The sequence below is a fragment of the Rhinopithecus bieti genome, unplaced genomic scaffold (genome assembly GCF_001698545.2).
Source record: "Rhinopithecus bieti isolate Rb0 unplaced genomic scaffold, ASM169854v2 scaffold_13352, whole genome shotgun sequence".
Classification (NCBI taxonomy): domain Eukaryota; kingdom Metazoa; phylum Chordata; class Mammalia; order Primates; family Cercopithecidae; genus Rhinopithecus; species Rhinopithecus bieti.
Window position 1 is genome coordinate 1097737 of NW_016808026.1, and position 18026 is coordinate 1115762.

Below are 18026 nucleotides of genomic sequence, written 5' to 3' on the forward strand. Positions count from 1 at the left end.
GCTTGGCCTCCTACGGAGGAGCATGTCAGATCTGGGTAAGACTCTTAGTGGGGTGCTATTTCAGCTGAATACCAAAGGATGAGTGGGAATTGACTTCGGGGTAAGAAAGCAATTTATATATTCCTTTTGAAAGGATTCAGTAGTCTTATTGTTGACTTCCCATTGTCAACCAAAGTAGAGAGAAATAAATATTTTAAAGTATCTCTTAACCTGAGAAAAAAGAGCTGTAGTTTGATTGAAACAGAAGGATTTTCTTCAGGTGCAGCTCACCGTCCTTTCTCTGTGTGCTCAAAACAAATCACAATTGGGTAAACTGAATTTCTACTACCCTTTGTTAAATGTACAAATATACTCCTAAGTGAGTATGTTGGGGGCAGACGCACCTGCAAGGAGAGCATAATCGCCCCGATTTTATTCCCTGTTTTAAAAATCCTGCTTGACCTAGTTACCCAGGAGAAGAAATCTAATCTTAGCTTCTCTGCACACACAGAAGGATCATACCATAGACTAGGAAGTGTAGGGGAAGGAAGGTATTAATGTAGCATCTTTCAGCCATGCTGATTCCATTTAATTCCCTCAAATCCCACATTCATCATTGTGATTGGATAATTTGCCTTGGACTTATTTTAAACTTGAGCATCTAATTTGATTAGGTGGGATTTTCTGAGACTAGATTTCCAAAAGTTGCTGAAGAGACATGGCCAGGAACTCATGCTCTCAAATGAAAACCAACCTCCTAGAATCTCAATCCCACTAGATAGAAGGAGACACAAATAAATCAGATAAGATACAAAACGAAGATCTCAATGTTTATTAATTACAATAAAAAGTAAAATCACAGAGCTTTTTTAAAACTAATGTAACCTTTTTTTAAAAAAAGAAACAATTTAAACAAGAAAATGATTTTTAAAAATTCTAAGTAAGAAATCTAGTACAAGCAAAGATAACATTTTAAAGTATCACCAATGAATTTCCACACAGCCTTTCCATTACAACAATATAAATTTATACCTTCAATCTTATGCAGCAACAAAGACACAGTGATAAAGACAGCAATTGCTTCTGAAAGAAAATCAAAGAAGTCTAGAGCGGTGATTTTTTTCTAAAGGATCCCAGGGAGTTGAATAAGGCCTGCTTCTCCATGGGTTGACAACGTTTGGCTGTGAAAGGAACGGCAGCCTCCTTTCTTCTGATTTTACCTTTGAAGAGAATGAAAGGAACTCACTGTAACATTCTCCCTCACAAAGAGATGCAGAATTCAAACCAAACCCCCCAAAAGTGCTATAATCAAAGTAAACACTAATCCTGCTCCTATAAATGTCATTAATAGCATGTTATAGCATTCAATCACATTTCTTTCTCTTGCTAATCTTTCCCTGAATTTTTAACAAAAAATCATCCTGGATTAGAAGAACAATTCTGGTAGTCTGAAAATGACAAAAAGGTTGAGACTTTGGGCTAGATAGTGTTTGTTGTTAAACACACAACGTTCAATAATGAAAGAACATGGCATGTAGCACAGAGGGCTTTGCCATTCAAGCCCTCATTATCCAAATCCCTGCAGGAACAGGATTTATGCAGGGAGTAAGAGGTTGTCAAAATGTGTAAAGGTGCAGTGCTTCAGTATATAGAAAGCCAGACCATTGTCAAACTGTGCCTCTCATTAACACAAATGTCTAACCAGGTCCATTAGGTCAACCTCTGGGGTTAAGTCTTGTGCAGATGGCCATGTGTTGAAATGTCTGAAAACATATCACACATAAAAAAAAAAAAAAAAAAATTAAGAGTCTAGCAAAATTGCAAAACTGGCAAAACATGTAGATTTCATGAAGTCAGTGGAAGTGATATTAGGGAGATGCTAAAATTACAGCAAAGCCACTGTTAAATGGGGATCTAAGAGAGCAGGACCAGAAGACAACTGAGGAAAGAAAATTGTCAAGGATGATGATACTAGACACTTCAGAAAAGAAAGATCAGCCTGTCAAAAGACAGAGAAAACTGATGAAGTGCTCAAATACTTTTGCAAAAATGACTGTATCTGTAATATTATTTCCAAAACTAATTGTGAAATAATCAGATACTATTGAAGAATTTTCCTGGGGATTATACCCCTAAAGCAACATTTTATTCATTTTTCATTTATTCTAAATTGTAGAACACCGTTGTATTTACAATATGAAGATTCGTTTCTCCAGATAAGGTCCTAATCCATTTGTAAATTTTGACCATGAAATTGTACTCCCTGTCTTAAGTAGTTCCCTCTGTATGTTATCAGCCTCCTTACTGCATCTTGCTCATAGTTGAGTCCCCAAGGCTGTATTGAATGTTTCCTAACATCTCAAAGAATGACTCTCTAGCAAGCCCAAGGCCTTCTACAATCTGGAAGCCTTATCTAAATGCTCTGCTTTGATCAGTCCTCCCTGGGCTCAATTGTCCTTGAGTCTTAGATCACTGTGAAGCCTCTGACCTTGGTCTCTTCAACCCTTATGAGGAGAGCTGCTACTTTCATATGCTTTCATGCAGGAAGACTTTTCTTGTCCACAGTCCCTTACCGACAGCACACACTTCAGGGGTGGGCCTGTTTCCTGGTCCCCACTGTGGCATCTTCTTTTGTCACTCTGGATTTCAGTGTGGCGACTTCTCCCTTATAGGGTGCACGCTCCACGGGGGTAGGTGTGCAAGTCTGAAAGAGAACATTTCATTTCCCTTTTGTGGTTTATTTTCTTGAGTTCCAAGTTAAGTGTAGCTCCCTTTATGAATTGTGAGAGCAAAAAAAGCATCTTGTAAATTTATCACATGCCTCCCAATCCCCTTGGCCTTTCACAGAAATTCGTGGCAACCTTGAGAATCTGGATTGTCCCACTTTTTGTGGGTACTAATCTGCAACAGACAGAGGCCCAGGGACACTCACTAGGGCCTCTGCCATATCCTCATGCCCTTCTGAGTCCCACAACTGTCTCCTACTGTCCTTTCCAACATCTGACCTTTTCTTCCAGTTCCAATCCTACTTGCCTGAGTTTGCAGTGCTTCTTTGTACCTCTCCTAACACTCAGAGCAGTTGCTTCAGGTTTAGCAATTGTGTGTGCTTTCCCCTTTCCTGACTGTCTCTGTGCATTATGAATTGTCCACAGAATCTCACCTCGTTGGTGACCGACTATGCAGCAGAACCCTCTGCTGGATTCAGCTAGAGCTGTCAGTGCTTGAGCAGAGTTTTGAAATCTCACACACACACACACACACACACACACACAGATAACAAATTACTGTGGGTCTCATCTTGACCACCAAAACTAATACATTGTAGTGATCAACAGTGTGACCTTTGAAGTGAGACAGATCTCAGTTAGAATTCTCCATTTGCCATTTATTACATGTAGGAAACTGACAAGTTAATTAATGCCTCCAGGCCTACTTCCTCATCCATGAAATGGGGGAAATAAACCTATCTCTCAGATAGCTGAGAATTTCCAGAGCCAAAGCATTTTCTTCATTCATTCCGCAGATATTCGCTGAGCTCACACAGCCCCAGAGAGTATGCCAAACACCAAGGATCCAACACAGAACAAGGCCCGCAGCCCCTGCAGCCACAGAACTTGAAGCACAGCACCAGGTGGGCAACTGAGTGCTCAGGAAATGGGGGGACCCCTGCCCTTCCCTCACCAGGCCAAGCCTCTGCCCACTTTCTGTATCTGTCTAAATGCTTTGCTGGACTTCCGTTTTGGTTCACTATCTACTCAGTCCTCGATCCCTGTCGTCATCTTGAGGAACACAGACACCCTCCCATTTCTACCACCTTGGAGCACCACATCTGAAACCTTAAACTCACCTAATATCCTACTCTCTGGCCGCATCCTCCCTTTCAGGTCCTTGGTCCCTGTTTTTGTTTGTTTGTTTTTTTTTTTTAATCCTCTCCTGGCTTTACTTTCCAAGCCAGACTGCATGAATATCACTTAAACCTGGGGCAACTGTACAATTTATCATCCAAAGTAGGACACTTCTGAACATGAAAAGGGCACTAAACATAATTAACATAAGTATAATCCAGGCCCGTCCGAGCAAACCAAGATTTATGTCCTTCTTTCAGCTCATTCCTGCCTATCACCTAGAGGGCTTGCCTTCTCTATGCTCCTCTTGGTATTCATACTCAGCAAAGCCTGTGGTATATTTCAGTTCAATCTTCAGGCTCTTCTGCAGTGAGCACATCTGGAGCATGTGACCTAAGTGAGCAGACTTTTGTGCTGCCTACTGTGTGCTGTGTAGCCCTCCTCAGATCCCACTCCGTCTCCCTCTTCCTACACTACTTCCTTGAACCTACACTACTTGGGATTTTCAGCTGTTCATTTTTTGTCTGTCCTGGACTCCTTCTTGGGAACTGACTGCCCATGCCGGTGACTCAGGTGGGGCCATCACACACAGGGCCTGCCCTCTTCACTCAGGGCTGGGTTTGCTCTACAGGCTGCTCCATCACCTAGAGGATACTTCCCCAGAACCCAGCTTGCAGGCTCTGGGAGCATGCACCAGCCACTCCAAGCACATCAGAATCCTTCCTGGTAGCTCCCGGTCAAGGCCATGCTTTTGCATGGGTTAGGCTGCCGCTCTCACTTTTGTGTAATTATCTGACTTCTCTTTTATTACTCAGCTCAGCTAATCATCAGTCTAGGAAACTTTGGCCCTCTGTGCCCTATGCACTATCTTGCTTACCCCAGGTTTCTGGAATAATTTGTTCACTTGTCAGTCTCCCCCAGCAGACAGAGGGCTGGTGTGCTACTCTCTTTCTCCATAACAAGCACTCAATAGATATGGGTAGAAGGGATTTTGGGGGAAGAAGGTATGAAGGGGACTTCCCATCTAAGCCTGCTTTCTTCTTTTTGTGGTTTGGCCTGGCCTGGGCTGACTCAGTTTCTGTCGTGCTCTTTTGTTGTGCTGCATCATTTATCTGTTCTCCAGGCTGTACTTTTCTTTTCTTTCTTTCTTTTTTTTTTCTTTATTGAGATAGAGTTTCACTCCGTCACCCAAGCCAGAGCACAGTGGCACAATCTTGGCTCACTGCAAACTCCACCTCCTACGTGCACACGATTCTCATATCTCAGTCTCCCAGGTAGCTGGAATTACAGGTGCACACCACCATGGGCAGCTAATTTTTGTATTTTTAGTAGAGACAGGGTTTCGTCACTTTGGCCAGGCTGGTCTTGAACTCCTGCCCTCAAGTCATCCACCTGCCTCAGTCTCCCAAAGTGCTGGGATTACAGGCGTGAGCCACTGAGCCTGGCCTGGGCTGTAATTTTTCTGTGACCTGCTGTCTACAAACTGCTTTCTGGCTGTTCAGTCATGGAGCCAGTCACGTCTGGCTTGTCACCCTTGTCCCGCTGACCATCACATGTCTCTGACCCGACTGGCCGGGGCTAACCTGCATACCGTCTCTCTCTTGCCTGCCTCTGAAGCTCTGGGTGGACCAGGTCTGCTTTCCTCTCAGAATAGCCGTGGATGGGAGCCATGTCTGCGTGCACGGCCACCTCAGAAACAAGCAGCCTCCTGTCAGGAGTCTTGTGCTGCCTCACACTCCGCAGTCTTTCCCTTTGATAGACAAGTTGACAGAAATCAAAGACAACTTAAGTCCTAGTCTCAAGCCTCTCAGCCCTTTTAACCTTTTAATATTTGCTCATCCTTAGAAGTGGGTTACACAAGCTCTATGATGGCTAGACTCATGCCTTCTTCATCTTTGTGCTGTCTGTTGCTCCTGGCATTGTTCTCTGGGCATGTTTTAGGACATCACTAGATGTTCACTGTGACAAAATGGAAAAGTGATGGCACTCCTTCTGCAGAATCTGAAACCGTCACTGCTGTTATTCAAAAGTTCAGCTGCACATTTGTTTTCTAAGTAGACTTAACCTCCAACTCTTAGCAATCCTTGTCTTATTCCTTCTCTCTAATGACAATGGCAAACCTCTGTCTGAAGTATGAACTGCCTAGCCTGACACAGACCCCAGCATATGGCAGAGCCATTGCTTAATGCATGTACTTGACACTAGCAGTCAGGGTCAAAATAAAGTGAGCCTCTTTCTCTGGCATCCTAGATGAGTATGGTGATAATAAAGACTCCATCCCTATTCTCCTGGCCAAAAGCATACCTTATTCTTAGAGGACATTTATGCAGCATAAAACACATAGAAAAACCAGGATGAAGAAACAGAGTATCCTGGATTGAACAAAGACAGCAGGTTTCTCTTCTCGCCTTCTGGGACTCCATGTTCTCCTGATGGTCTTCCTGCCTCACTGGTCAGCCTTCTCAGGCTCCACTGATGCTTGCTCTTCTCCTCCACCTCTGAAGGTTGGTGGGCCCAGAGCTCTGTTGTAAGCCCACTTTCTTCTCTAATATAGTCTCCTTGGTGACCTTAGACTCACGGTTTTAAATCTATATGTTATGATTCCCAAATTTTATCTCCAGCTTTGATGTCTCTTGATCTCTAGACTCCTTTATCTCCAGACTCCTTTATCTCCTTTATGCTCATTGGCTACAGCACAAAGAGGTGTAAAATTGTCTCAAACACAACTAGAACATAAGCACCATGAACCACAGTTGAAACAAGTAGAATATAAGCTCTTTGTGATCAGACTGGCTGTCTTATTAATGCCTATATCCTCAGCATCTGGAATAGCGGCTGGTGCTCCACAAACATTTGTTAAATGAAGAGAGATTTCCTGACTGTAGGACCTCTTGAAATTTTTGATGATATTGGGCAATTGTATCACCTGAGGGTAACATCATCTAAAATTATTTGACAGCTTTCTCAAGGAATACTTCAAGAGACTCAAGTCCTGAGAACACACCATTGGAAGGCTAATCTGATTATGGTATTTTTTTTCCCCCTAGTACATGCTGGTCAAGATTAGATGATCACACCTTGACAGCAATTCTTTCCATCTTGATGGTATCACAATCAAATAAAATGACTTGAGGTTAAAACCACGGGTGGCTGTTGTTGTGGTTTGAATGTTTGTCCCCTCTCAAACTCATCTTAAAATTTAATTGCCATTGTAACAGTATTAAGAGGTGAGACTTTTAATAGATGGTTAGGCCATGAGGACTCTGCCTTTATGAATGGATTAATGCTGTTATCTTGGGAGTGGATTCCTTATCAAATGACAAGTTTGGCCCCTTTGGCTCTCCCCCTTCNAAAAGGGCACTAAACATAATTAACATAAGTATAATCCAGGCCCGTCCGAGCAAACCAAGATTTATGTCCTTCTTTCAGCTCATTCCTGCCTATCACCTAGAGGGCTTGCCTTCTCTATGCTCCTCTTGGTATTCATACTCAGCAAAGCCTGTGGTATATTTCAGTTCAATCTTCAGGCTCTTCTGCAGTGAGCACATCTGGAGCATGTGACCTAAGTGAGCAGACTTTTGTGCTGCCTACTGTGTGCTGTGTAGCCCTCCTCAGATCCCACTCCGTCTCCCTCTTCCTACACTACTTCCTTGAACCTACACTACTTGGGATTTTCAGCTGTTCATTTTTTGTCTGTCCTGGACTCCTTCTTGGGAACTGACTGCCCATGCCGGTGACTCAGGTGGGGCCATCACACACAGGGCCTGCCCTCTTCACTCAGGGCTGGGTTTGCTCTACAGGCTGCTCCATCACCTAGAGGATACTTCCCCAGAACCCAGCTTGCAGGCTCTGGGAGCATGCACCAGCCACTCCAAGCACATCAGAATCCTTCCTGGTAGCTCCCGGTCAAGGCCATGCTTTTGCATGGGTTAGGCTGCCGCTCTCACTTTTGTGTAATTATCTGACTTCTCTTTTATTACTCAGCTCAGCTAATCATCAGTCTAGGAAACTTTGGCCCTCTGTGCCCTATGCACTATCTTGCTTACCCCAGGTTTCTGGAATAATTTGTTCACTTGTCAGTCTCCCCAGCAGACAGAGGGCTGGTGTGCTACTCTCTTTCTCCATAACAAGCACTCAATAGATATGGGTAGAAGGGATTTTGGGGAAGAAGGTATGAAGGGGACTTCCCATCTAAGCCTGCTTTCTTCTTTTGTGGTTTGGCCTGGCCTGGGCTGACTCAGTTTCTGTCGTGCTCTTTTGTTGTGCTGCATCATTTATCTGTTCTCCAGGCTGTACTTTTCTTTTCTTTCTTTCTTTTTTTTTTCTTTATTGAGATAGAGTTTCACTCCGTCACCCAAGCCAGAGCACAGTGGCACAATCTTGGCTCACTGCAAACTCCACCTCCTACGTGCACACGATTCTCATATCTCAGTCTCCCAGGTAGCTGGAATTACAGGTGCACACCACCATGGGCAGCTAATTTTGTATTTTAGTAGAGACAGGGTTTCGTCACTTTGGCCAGGCTGGTCTTGAACTCCTGCCCTCAAGTCATCCACCTGCCTCAGTCTCCCAAAGTGCTGGGATTACAGGCGTGAGCCACTGAGCCTGGCCTGGGCTGTAATTTTCTGTGACCTGCTGTCTACAAACTGCTTTCTGGCTGTTCAGTCATGGAGCCAGTCACGTCTGGCTTGTCACCCTTGTCCCGCTGACCATCACATGTCTCTGACCCGACTGGCCGGGGCTAACCTGCATACCGTCTCTCTCTTGCCTGCCTCTGAAGCTCTGGGTGGACCAGGTCTGCTTTCCTCTCAGAATAGCCGTGGATGGGAGCCATGTCTGCGTGCACGGCCACCTCAGAAACAAGCAGCCTCCTGTCAGGAGTCTTGTGCTGCCTCACACTCCGCAGTCTTTCCCTTTGATAGACAAGTTGACAGAAATCAAAGACAACTTAAGTCCTAGTCTCAAGCCTCTCAGCCCTTTTAACCTTTTAATATTTGCTCATCCTTAGAAGTGGGTTACACAAGCTCTATGATGGCTAGACTCATGCCTTCTTCATCTTTGTGCTGTCTGTTGCTCCTGGCATTGTTCTCTGGGCATGTTTTAGGACATCACTAGATGTTCACTGTGACAAAATGGAAAAGTGATGGCACTCCTTCTGCAGAATCTGAAACCGTCACTGCTGTTATTCAAAAGTTCAGCTGCACATTTGTTTTCTAAGTAGACTTAACCTCCAACTCTTAGCAATCCTTGTCTTATTCCTTCTCTCTAATGACAATGGCAAACCTCTGTCTGAAGTATGAACTGCCTAGCCTGACACAGACCCCAGCATATGGCAGAGCCATTGCTTAATGCATGTACTTGACACTAGCAGTCAGGGTCAAAATAAAGTGAGCCTCTTTCTCTGGCATCCTAGATGAGTATGGTGATAATAAAGACTCCATCCCTATTCTCCTGGCCAAAAGCATACCTTATTCTTAGAGGACATTTATGCAGCATAAAACACATAGAAAACCAGGATGAAGAAACAGAGTATCCTGGATTGAACAAAGACAGCAGGTTTCTCTTCTCGCCTTCTGGGACTCCATGTTCTCCTGATGGTCTTCCTGCCTCACTGGTCAGCCTTCTCAGGCTCCACTGATGCTTGCTCTTCTCCTCCACCTCTGAAGGTTGGTGGGCCCAGAGCTCTGTTGTAAGCCCACTTTCTTCTCTAATATAGTCTCCTTGGTGACCTTAGACTCACGGTTTTAAATCTATATGTTATGATTCCCAAATTTTATCTCCAGCTTTGATGTCTCTTGATCTCTAGACTCCTTTATCTCCAGACTCCTTTATCTCCTTTATGCTCATTGGCTACAGCACAAAGAGGTGTAAAATTGTCTCAAACACAACTAGAACATAAGCACCATGAACCACAGTTGAAACAAGTAGAATATAAGCTCTTTGTGATCAGACTGGCTGTCTTATTAATGCCTATATCCTCAGCATCTGGAATAGCGGCTGGTGCTCCACAAACATTTGTTAAATGAAGAGAGATTTCCTGACTGTAGGACCTCTTGAAATTTTGATGATATTGGGCAATTGTATCACCTGAGGGTAACATCATCTAAAATTATTTGACAGCTTTCTCAAGGAATACTTCAAGAGACTCAAGTCCTGAGAACACACCATTGGAAGGCTAATCTGATTATGGTATTTTTTTTCCCCTAGTACATGCTGGTCAAGATTAGATGATCACACCTTGACAGCAATTCTTTCCATCTTGATGGTATCACAATCAAATAAAATGACTTGAGGTTAAAACCACGGGTGGCTGTTGTTGTGGTTTGAATGTTTGTCCCCTCTCAAACTCATCTTAAAATTTAATTGCCATTGTAACAGTATTAAGAGGTGAGACTTTTAATAGATGGTTAGGCCATGAGGACTCTGCCTTTATGAATGGATTAATGCTGTTATCTTGGGAGTGGATTCCTTATCAAATGACAAGTTTGGCCCCTTTGGCTCTCCCCCTTCTCCTCTCTTTGCCCTTCTGCCATGTGATGCCTTCCTTGGTGGGATGACACAGCAAGAAGGCCCTCTTTATATGCCAGCTCCTCATTCTTAGACTTCATAGCCTCCTGAAATGTGAGCTAATAAACGTCTGTTCATTATAAATTAACCAGCCACAGATATTGTTATAGCAGCATGCACAAAATATAAGTAATACAGAAGACATAAGTGGCACCTCGCCTAGCAGGACACTGGTGGTTTACTTTGGTAAATGAGAATTGAACTTGAGTTCTCAGTATCTGATGATACTTGTCATTGTGACAAATTAATAGAGAGATGGAAATGATAATTATATAATTTGTGGTTCTATAAATAAACATTAATTCCAATTATCATTACACTTTCATAACTACAGAAATGCTTTTTGGTTAGGTAAACAAGGAAAAATGAAGACATAAGTTGATAGTAAATTTAATCATATTGGGCTGGGCGTGGTGGCTCACACCTCTAATCCCAGCACTTGGGAAGGCTGAGACGGGCTGATCACTTGAGGTCAGGAGTTCAAGAGCAGCCTGGCCAACATGGTGAAACCCCGTCTCTACTAAAAATACAAAAATTATCCAGGTGTGGTGGCCTATGCCTGTAGTCCCAGCTACTCGGGAGGCTGAGGCAGGAAAATTTCTTGAACCCAGGAGGTGAAGACTGCAGTGAGCCGAGATCATGCCACTGCACTCTAGTCTGGGCACTGAGTGAGACTCTGTCTAAAAAAAAAAAGAAAAGGGAAAGTTAATCATATTGACTGCTGAGGATGGAATGTGCTGGGATGCTAGATTTTCTTTTCTTTTTTTCTTTTTTCTTTTCTTTTTTTTTTTTTTTTTTTAGAAAAGGCCTTACTTTTTTTACCAGGGTAAGGAAAAGGGGGGCACATCCTCTCCAAAAAAACCTTCACCTTCTGGGTTCAAATGATTCTCCTGCCTCAGCCTCCCAAGAAGCTGGGATTACAGACATGCACCACCACTCCCGGCTAATTTCTACATTTTTAGTTAGAGAGGGGGATTCACTATGTTGGCCAGGCTAGTCTTGAGCTCCCGACCTCAGGTGATCCACCCACCTCAGCATCCCAAAGTGCTGGGATTACAGGCATGAGCCACCAGGCCCAGCTGGATGCTAGATTTTCTGAAAATAGCAAGATCAACAGAGAAGAATCCCAAAGGTTTTGAGAAAGAGCCTTACTCTGTTACTCAGGCTAGAGTACAGTGGTGCAATCTCAGCTCACAACAACCTCCACCTTCTGGGTTCAAATGATTCTCCTGCCTCAGCCTCCCAAGAAGCTGGGATTACAGACATGCACCACCACTCCCGGCTAATTTCTACATTTTAGTTAGAGAGGGGATTCACTATGTTGGCCAGGCTAGTCTTGAGCTCCCGACCTCAGGTGATCCACCCACCTCAGCATCCCAAAGTGCTGGGATTACAGGCATGAGCCACCAGGCCCAGCTGGATGCTAGATTTTCTGAAAATAGCAAGATCAACAGAGAAGAATCCCAAAGGTATTAATGATTGAATGCTGTTCATGGAGGCTAAGACACTAAAATATCAATAAAGACAACAGAACTTCCAAATACCAAACAGCAGATGCTGGGTCAACAGCAAACAGACCAAATAAACAGTGACTCCCTGAGAATGAAATCCACGCCTGGCCTGGTGAATTTACAGGGTGCTCGGTACACATTGAACTGAGCTACCCAGGGCTCTGTGAATCACTAGTACATGAGGAAGCCATAGGTGTGACCGGTGATCTATAACAATGAAAATTGACATTTTGATGATGTTTACAACTTACCAAATATCTCAATTTAATCCTTAAAATATCCTGGCTGGAGTGGGAGAGGGAAAGATTTGAAGCAAGAAATAAATAAATAAATAAAAATGCTGTGAGCTACAAAGTTGGGCTGTCTCATTTCAGGGCTGGTTCCTCTGGTAAATTTGCCAGTCCAAGAGGAATTGAACCCTCTGTGCAGAGGGGAGTCTGAGGGAGTGATATCCTGAGGATGGGGGAATGGGTGGCTATTTGTTTGAGTAGAGATTAAACTTTATGGTTAGGATACTGCAGTGATACAGGTTAAAGGGATTGGCTTTGGAGGTAGACAAACCTGGGTTTGAGTCCCAACACTGTCACTTAGTAACTAGGTGAGTTCACTGAGCCTCTATTTCTTAATCTATAAAATAGGAATATCACTACTTACCTCCAAGGGTTGTTGTAAGAATTAAAGTGTGCTTGGAACAGAATTGGTGGTCAATAAATATTTACTAAACGAATGTTGACTGATTAGATAAAGCATGAAAAAGAGTACTTAGAAAAGGTCCTGTCTATAGTGATGTGCTGGTAAATATTAACAACTATCTCTACCTTCCCTTTTCCTCACCACCCTTCAAGTCCTAACTTAAAGCACCTGCCTATTTCTGTGGTGTAAATACTCCTTCCCTGGCTGATTTCAAGCTACCAAACTGACACCACTGAATGAAGAGATGGGCAGAGATGCATACATATGTCTCTTGTGTTACCTTGTATTGGTAGGTAGTAATTAATCTGAAGAAATTAGGATTATATGGAAAGTGATATGTCTTAAATTATTTTCTCTGAGCTACCACCTTGAGAAAGACATTGACAAATGGTTATTTCAGAAATGGAGAATACCCATCTCAAGGACCAAAGCAGCCATCCACTCGATTTTATCTTATCTACAAGGCAAATTATGCTTATCATTGCAAAGATACAACCCAGTTTAAAAGCTTTGGCAGCAGTATTCTGAAACCATACATTACTCCAAGCTATTCCTGTTTTTCTATAAAATGCAATGTGACCCTGATTTTCCAGAAAGTTTGGGGTTCCCTGCCACTGAAAAAAAAGAGATGACTTAACAAATGTCTATACTTTCACATTTTGTTGGAACTTATAACACTCTAAACACACAAAAATTCAAGAAACATAACCCATTTTAACTTAAAGAGCTATATATTTTTGTAAACAATTAATAATATGTAATTTTGCTCAGTCAGAATTCTCTTGAACATCCAAGTTGCTGTTACATTTTCCCCTCCCTCTTTTCTTTTACTTTCCTTTCCTTAAACAACTTTTATATGAAGTTGAAATATATTCTATTATGTTATATTTATCAAATAAAATTTGATGCCTCATCTTCTGATTCAATATTTTCCTTTAGGATCAGCTGTCTACATTTTAAAATAAATAAATTAGCAATTCCCCAAAGCTGTCAAATCAGATAAAAATGTCTTTTCTTTCCTTTGAAATTTCCCAAAAGATCCAGTAACAGTAATAGCTGCATGGTATGATGCTGACAGATTTTATTATTATGTAATAAAATCATAGATAAGAATCAAGCTGTCACAGATAATCCCACTATTTGAAATAAGACAGGGACAATCTGCTGGGTAAATTTAGTTAAATTTCCTTCTATGCACCTCTGAAACTATAGCCTTTGCTCCTTCTGTTTGCAGTTTATTCAGATGCCTGCTATGTACCAAGTACTGGCAAAAAAGAATAAGATGCTGCTCTGAAGGAACTAACACTCTAGCCAGGAGACCAGCTGAGTTCAGGGACTGGCAAATGCTGATGTGACTCTGTACTGTGTGCTTTGGGAGTCCAGAATAGGAAGTGATTAATTTTCTTGGTAGGGATAACAGATAAGCAAAGAAATAGCATTGGCTATTCCTGCTTGCCCTCAATCTCTTGTCCTCACTCACAAAGAAATCTGAGTATTTGAAATGAAAACCAAAGCACAGACTTTGATAACCTCATGTGAGTTTAAAATCTAGGGTTTTATGATTCTTTTCTTAACCTTTATGTGATATTTTTATCCTGTGAGTTGTCTTTGCCTAATGCCATAGGGAACCATCTCCAGACAGTTTCCAACCTCATTTAATTTTATCCATTTTATTTAATATTTTTTCCACACCAACATTTTTTAATAAGGCATTTCTCCATGATTTGGGTTTCATGACTATTTTCTTCCTTTTTTTTTTTTTTTTTTTTTTTTTTTTTTTTTTTTTGTATCTACAGAGGTCCAGTGGTACAGTAGGAATCAAAAAGACCTTATCACAAATCCTGGCTCTTAGGTTTACTTAATGCTTAACCTAGGAAGTTACTTAATCTTACTGAGACTCAGCTTTCTATTCTGTAAAATGGGAACAATAATACCTACCACTTGGCTTGCTGTATGGATTAAGTAAAATAATGAATATAAACCACTTAGTACAGAGCTTGGCAGATAGTGCTCAAAACAACACATGATAACTATCATGTATTGATATTTTTAAAACAATGATGCACCAAAATGCCTAAAAATTTGATATTAGAAAAAAGTACTAAGAAACTAAAATAATTCACAGAATTGATAGTGAACTCATAAAAATTGCAGTTGGCATTAATTCTGCCAAAAAAATCACAAAATAATTTGCAAAGGAGAACTGATGAAACCAGTGATTTGAGGACCTCTGCTACCTTAAAACATTTTCTCTGCAAGAAGACTAAGGCAAAGCCAAGCACTGAAATATGGTCCATCAGGGTTCCCTGTTAGTCTAGCGCCCCTGCTGGAAGCAACTGGAACTGATGCCAAGATTGGCCCTGCCTTGGATCCACTTCAGGTGTCACATAATCTATCACCCAGTTCTATTAATTTTACTACTTTATGATATCCTAAATCTACCCTCTCTGTTCATCTCCTAGATAACTGCCATAGTCTCATGAATGCACCAGCTGCCATCAGTGCCTCCAACTTAATTTTTTCCTTGAGAGACTTTTTTCCAAAACAAATGCTGAGTAACTTATCCTTCATTACTTCATTCAACTCAATGTTTATAATTTACAGTATCTATTATTACTTAAGGATAAAGTTTTTGGAATCAGATAAGCAAGGTTTATGTCCTGGCCCTGCCATATACTTGCTTGTGTGACTTGGACAAATTTCTTAATTTCTTGAAACTTCAGTTCTCTAACTTTTTTTTTTTTTTTTTAAGACAGAGTCTCACTCTGTCACCCAGGCTGGAGTGCAGTGGTGTGATCTTGGCTCACTGCAACCTCCACCTCCCAGGTTCAAGCTATTCTCGTGCCTCAGCCTCCGAAGTAGCTGGGACTACAGAAGTGTGCCACCACGCCTGGCTAATTTTTTGTATTTTTAGTAGAGATGGGGTTTTGCTATGTTGCCCAGACTGGTTTTGAACTACTGAGCTCAGGCAATCCATTTGCGTCGGCCTCCAAAACTGCTAGGATTACAGGTGTGAACCACCATGCCTGGCCAGTTCTTTAATTTTAAGTGAAAAAAATACCTCCCTCCCTCCCAGGGTTATTGTGGTGACAGAGACCTTAGCAGTGTGTCTTGCATTCAGTAAGCACTCACTAAATGTTAGTGCTGCTGTTATTTATCACATACATCTTCAGAAACACCGAGGATCCTAGGATTCTTACAGTTACCACCTACTTGTCACCCATTAGTGGTAACATTTATAAACTAACTCCCCGGAAATATTAACTGTAACCTTAAACCATCTATTTTGACTGAGCATATAAATACAGCATAAAAAGAGCTATAGCATTTCTGATAATTTAAAGCACGTGAGAACATTTGTTTACCTAATCAAAGCCTTAGGAAGTGTTTAAAAATGGATAAATCTTGCGTAATGGACTCTGAGAATCCACAAGTAAAAATTTTTCGGAAGACATTAGAGGAGAAACCAAAGAGTCTACAAGATCCAAATGAACTGAATCAAAAAAACAGCCAGAGAGCTCTGGAAAAGGAGAGGTACATTTGAAAAATAGAAAGAAGAGGGAGAAGCCTTAGAACTAGTCCAAGGGTGGCAAACACTACCATCTACATGGCCAGGCAAGTAATGTGTGAAGCCTTCTGGGTGAAACCCAGAAATACCTCCTAGCTAGGGGCCTGCCATCTAGCTCTGGCCCATTGGACCCATGTGGGATTGAGGACACAGGTTTGCTTCCCCTGGCCCCCAAATCCAGAAATCTAGATTTTTAAAATCTAAAATTCTCAAATATTTTAGTGTATTTGGCATAGTAAAATTTTAAAATTATTTCAAACTCTGTGTGAACTAAACAAAACTTGTGTGAAAGCCCAAATATCTCTTTTATAATAACAGGGGTCTTTGATATAGATTTGTTCATCAAAAGGGGAAAGCAAAGAGACAAAAATGACATTTATTGACCTCCTACCAACCTGTTGCCCAGGCTGGAGTGCACTGGTGTGGCTGGCTAATTATTTTTTATTTTTAAATTTTTTGTAGAGATGGGGTCTCACTCTGTTGCCCAGGCTGTTCTCAAACTCCTGGCCTCAAGTGATTCTCCCACCTTTGCCTCCCAAAGGGCTGGGATTACAGGTGTGGTGAGCTACTGCTTTGGGCCATGCCTTTCATTTAAAAAACCCATTTGAGTGTCACAATTTGTTAGGAAGGAAACATTGTTGTCATTTTCCAGATGAGGGAATTGAGCCCAAGCAGGATCGAGAAACTTGCTCAAGGCCACACAGCTAGGAAATGGTGGCGAGGGCAAGACAGAATTTGTATTTAGGTCTTCTCCAGCCCAAAACTCCACCATTGCACTGGTGGTCATAAAAACGAAACTTGCAGATCTTCAACTGGGAGCACATTTTTTCAAGGGGCTGGGGCTGAGCTCTGAACTCCATTACACTTATGCACAGAGGTCACACCTCCCACAGTGGCTCTCAGCCAATGACTGGGACTGACCTGTAGCTGGGAGCTCTGAGACATGGCTCTAGGACTCCCTGAAGGCCTTTCTCAGCCTCCCCTAGACTGTAGGGTATTCCAGGATGATCCCACCCATTTTCTCTCTTTCTTTTCTTCACTGGTTTCAGACTTAACTTGAAATCTGAGGGCTCTCCCAATCTTTTCCAGCCACCTCCTAGTTTCTTTCACAGGTGTTTCCCCCAATAAAACTCATACACCTTTATCCATCTGGGTGTCTGCCTCTTGGAGGACCCTGACTAACACAATTGCCAAAAGCCCCCACCAGATTCTCCCACAATCTGGAAATCCCAAACTGACCTATCAGTCTGCAAGGGGAAATGCATCCATCCAATAATGATCCTTTCTCTAAAACATGGCATCTCTAATCTCTCATATCAATCCTGACACCCCAGGAACACCTTAAACCAAGTGTAGTGTCAACACCACCACTACCAACCAGATATCCAGGAGCAGGAGACAGTCTGACCTGTAGCAGTATCCCACTGTGGCACACTCACCTGGTCTCGCTGCTTTATTCGTTTGTAAATATATTCAGCAAATGGTTTTCGAGGAATAAACTTCCCGTCTCCTGCCGTGACACTGAACACTCCGGCTTCATACACCACTTTGCCTCTTGAAATAGTCACAAGGGGCACCCCGTGGCAAACCATGCCCTCAAAAATGTTGAAGTTAACAGCCTGATGATGAGTTTTTGCTGAGATAGTCCTATATTTGTGAAAACAACAAACAAGTTCCACATCATCACCAGCTCACTTGATAAATATAAAAGAAGAATGACTTAGAAGAAAATTTAGCAACTCTATTAAGTCATAGCTTCATCACTGTAACAAGTGACTTTAAGAATAGAACATAACATTAACATTTCATTACAAAGTAATTACATTTTTCTGAGAGAAAAACCCAAGAGATCACTCTTTAAGG

General features: G+C 42.1%; 1 protein-coding gene across 1 annotated transcript in view; it reads right to left on the reverse strand.

Annotated features, from left to right (window-relative positions):
* Positions 1-783: 783 nt before the first annotated feature.
* DPYS (dihydropyrimidinase) overlaps positions 784-18026 on the reverse strand; it is a 91281-nt gene continuing 74038 nt past the window's right edge. Inside the window, exons 8-10 of the mRNA XM_017885198.1 lie at positions 17603-17810; positions 2553-2683; positions 784-1199 (exon numbers count right to left, since the gene is read on the reverse strand). Of these exons, the coding sequence (XP_017740687.1) occupies positions 2567-2683; positions 17603-17810 (325 nt within the window). The 3' untranslated portion in view covers positions 784-1199; positions 2553-2566. The remainder of the gene's footprint in view (positions 1200-2552; positions 2684-17602; positions 17811-18026) is intronic.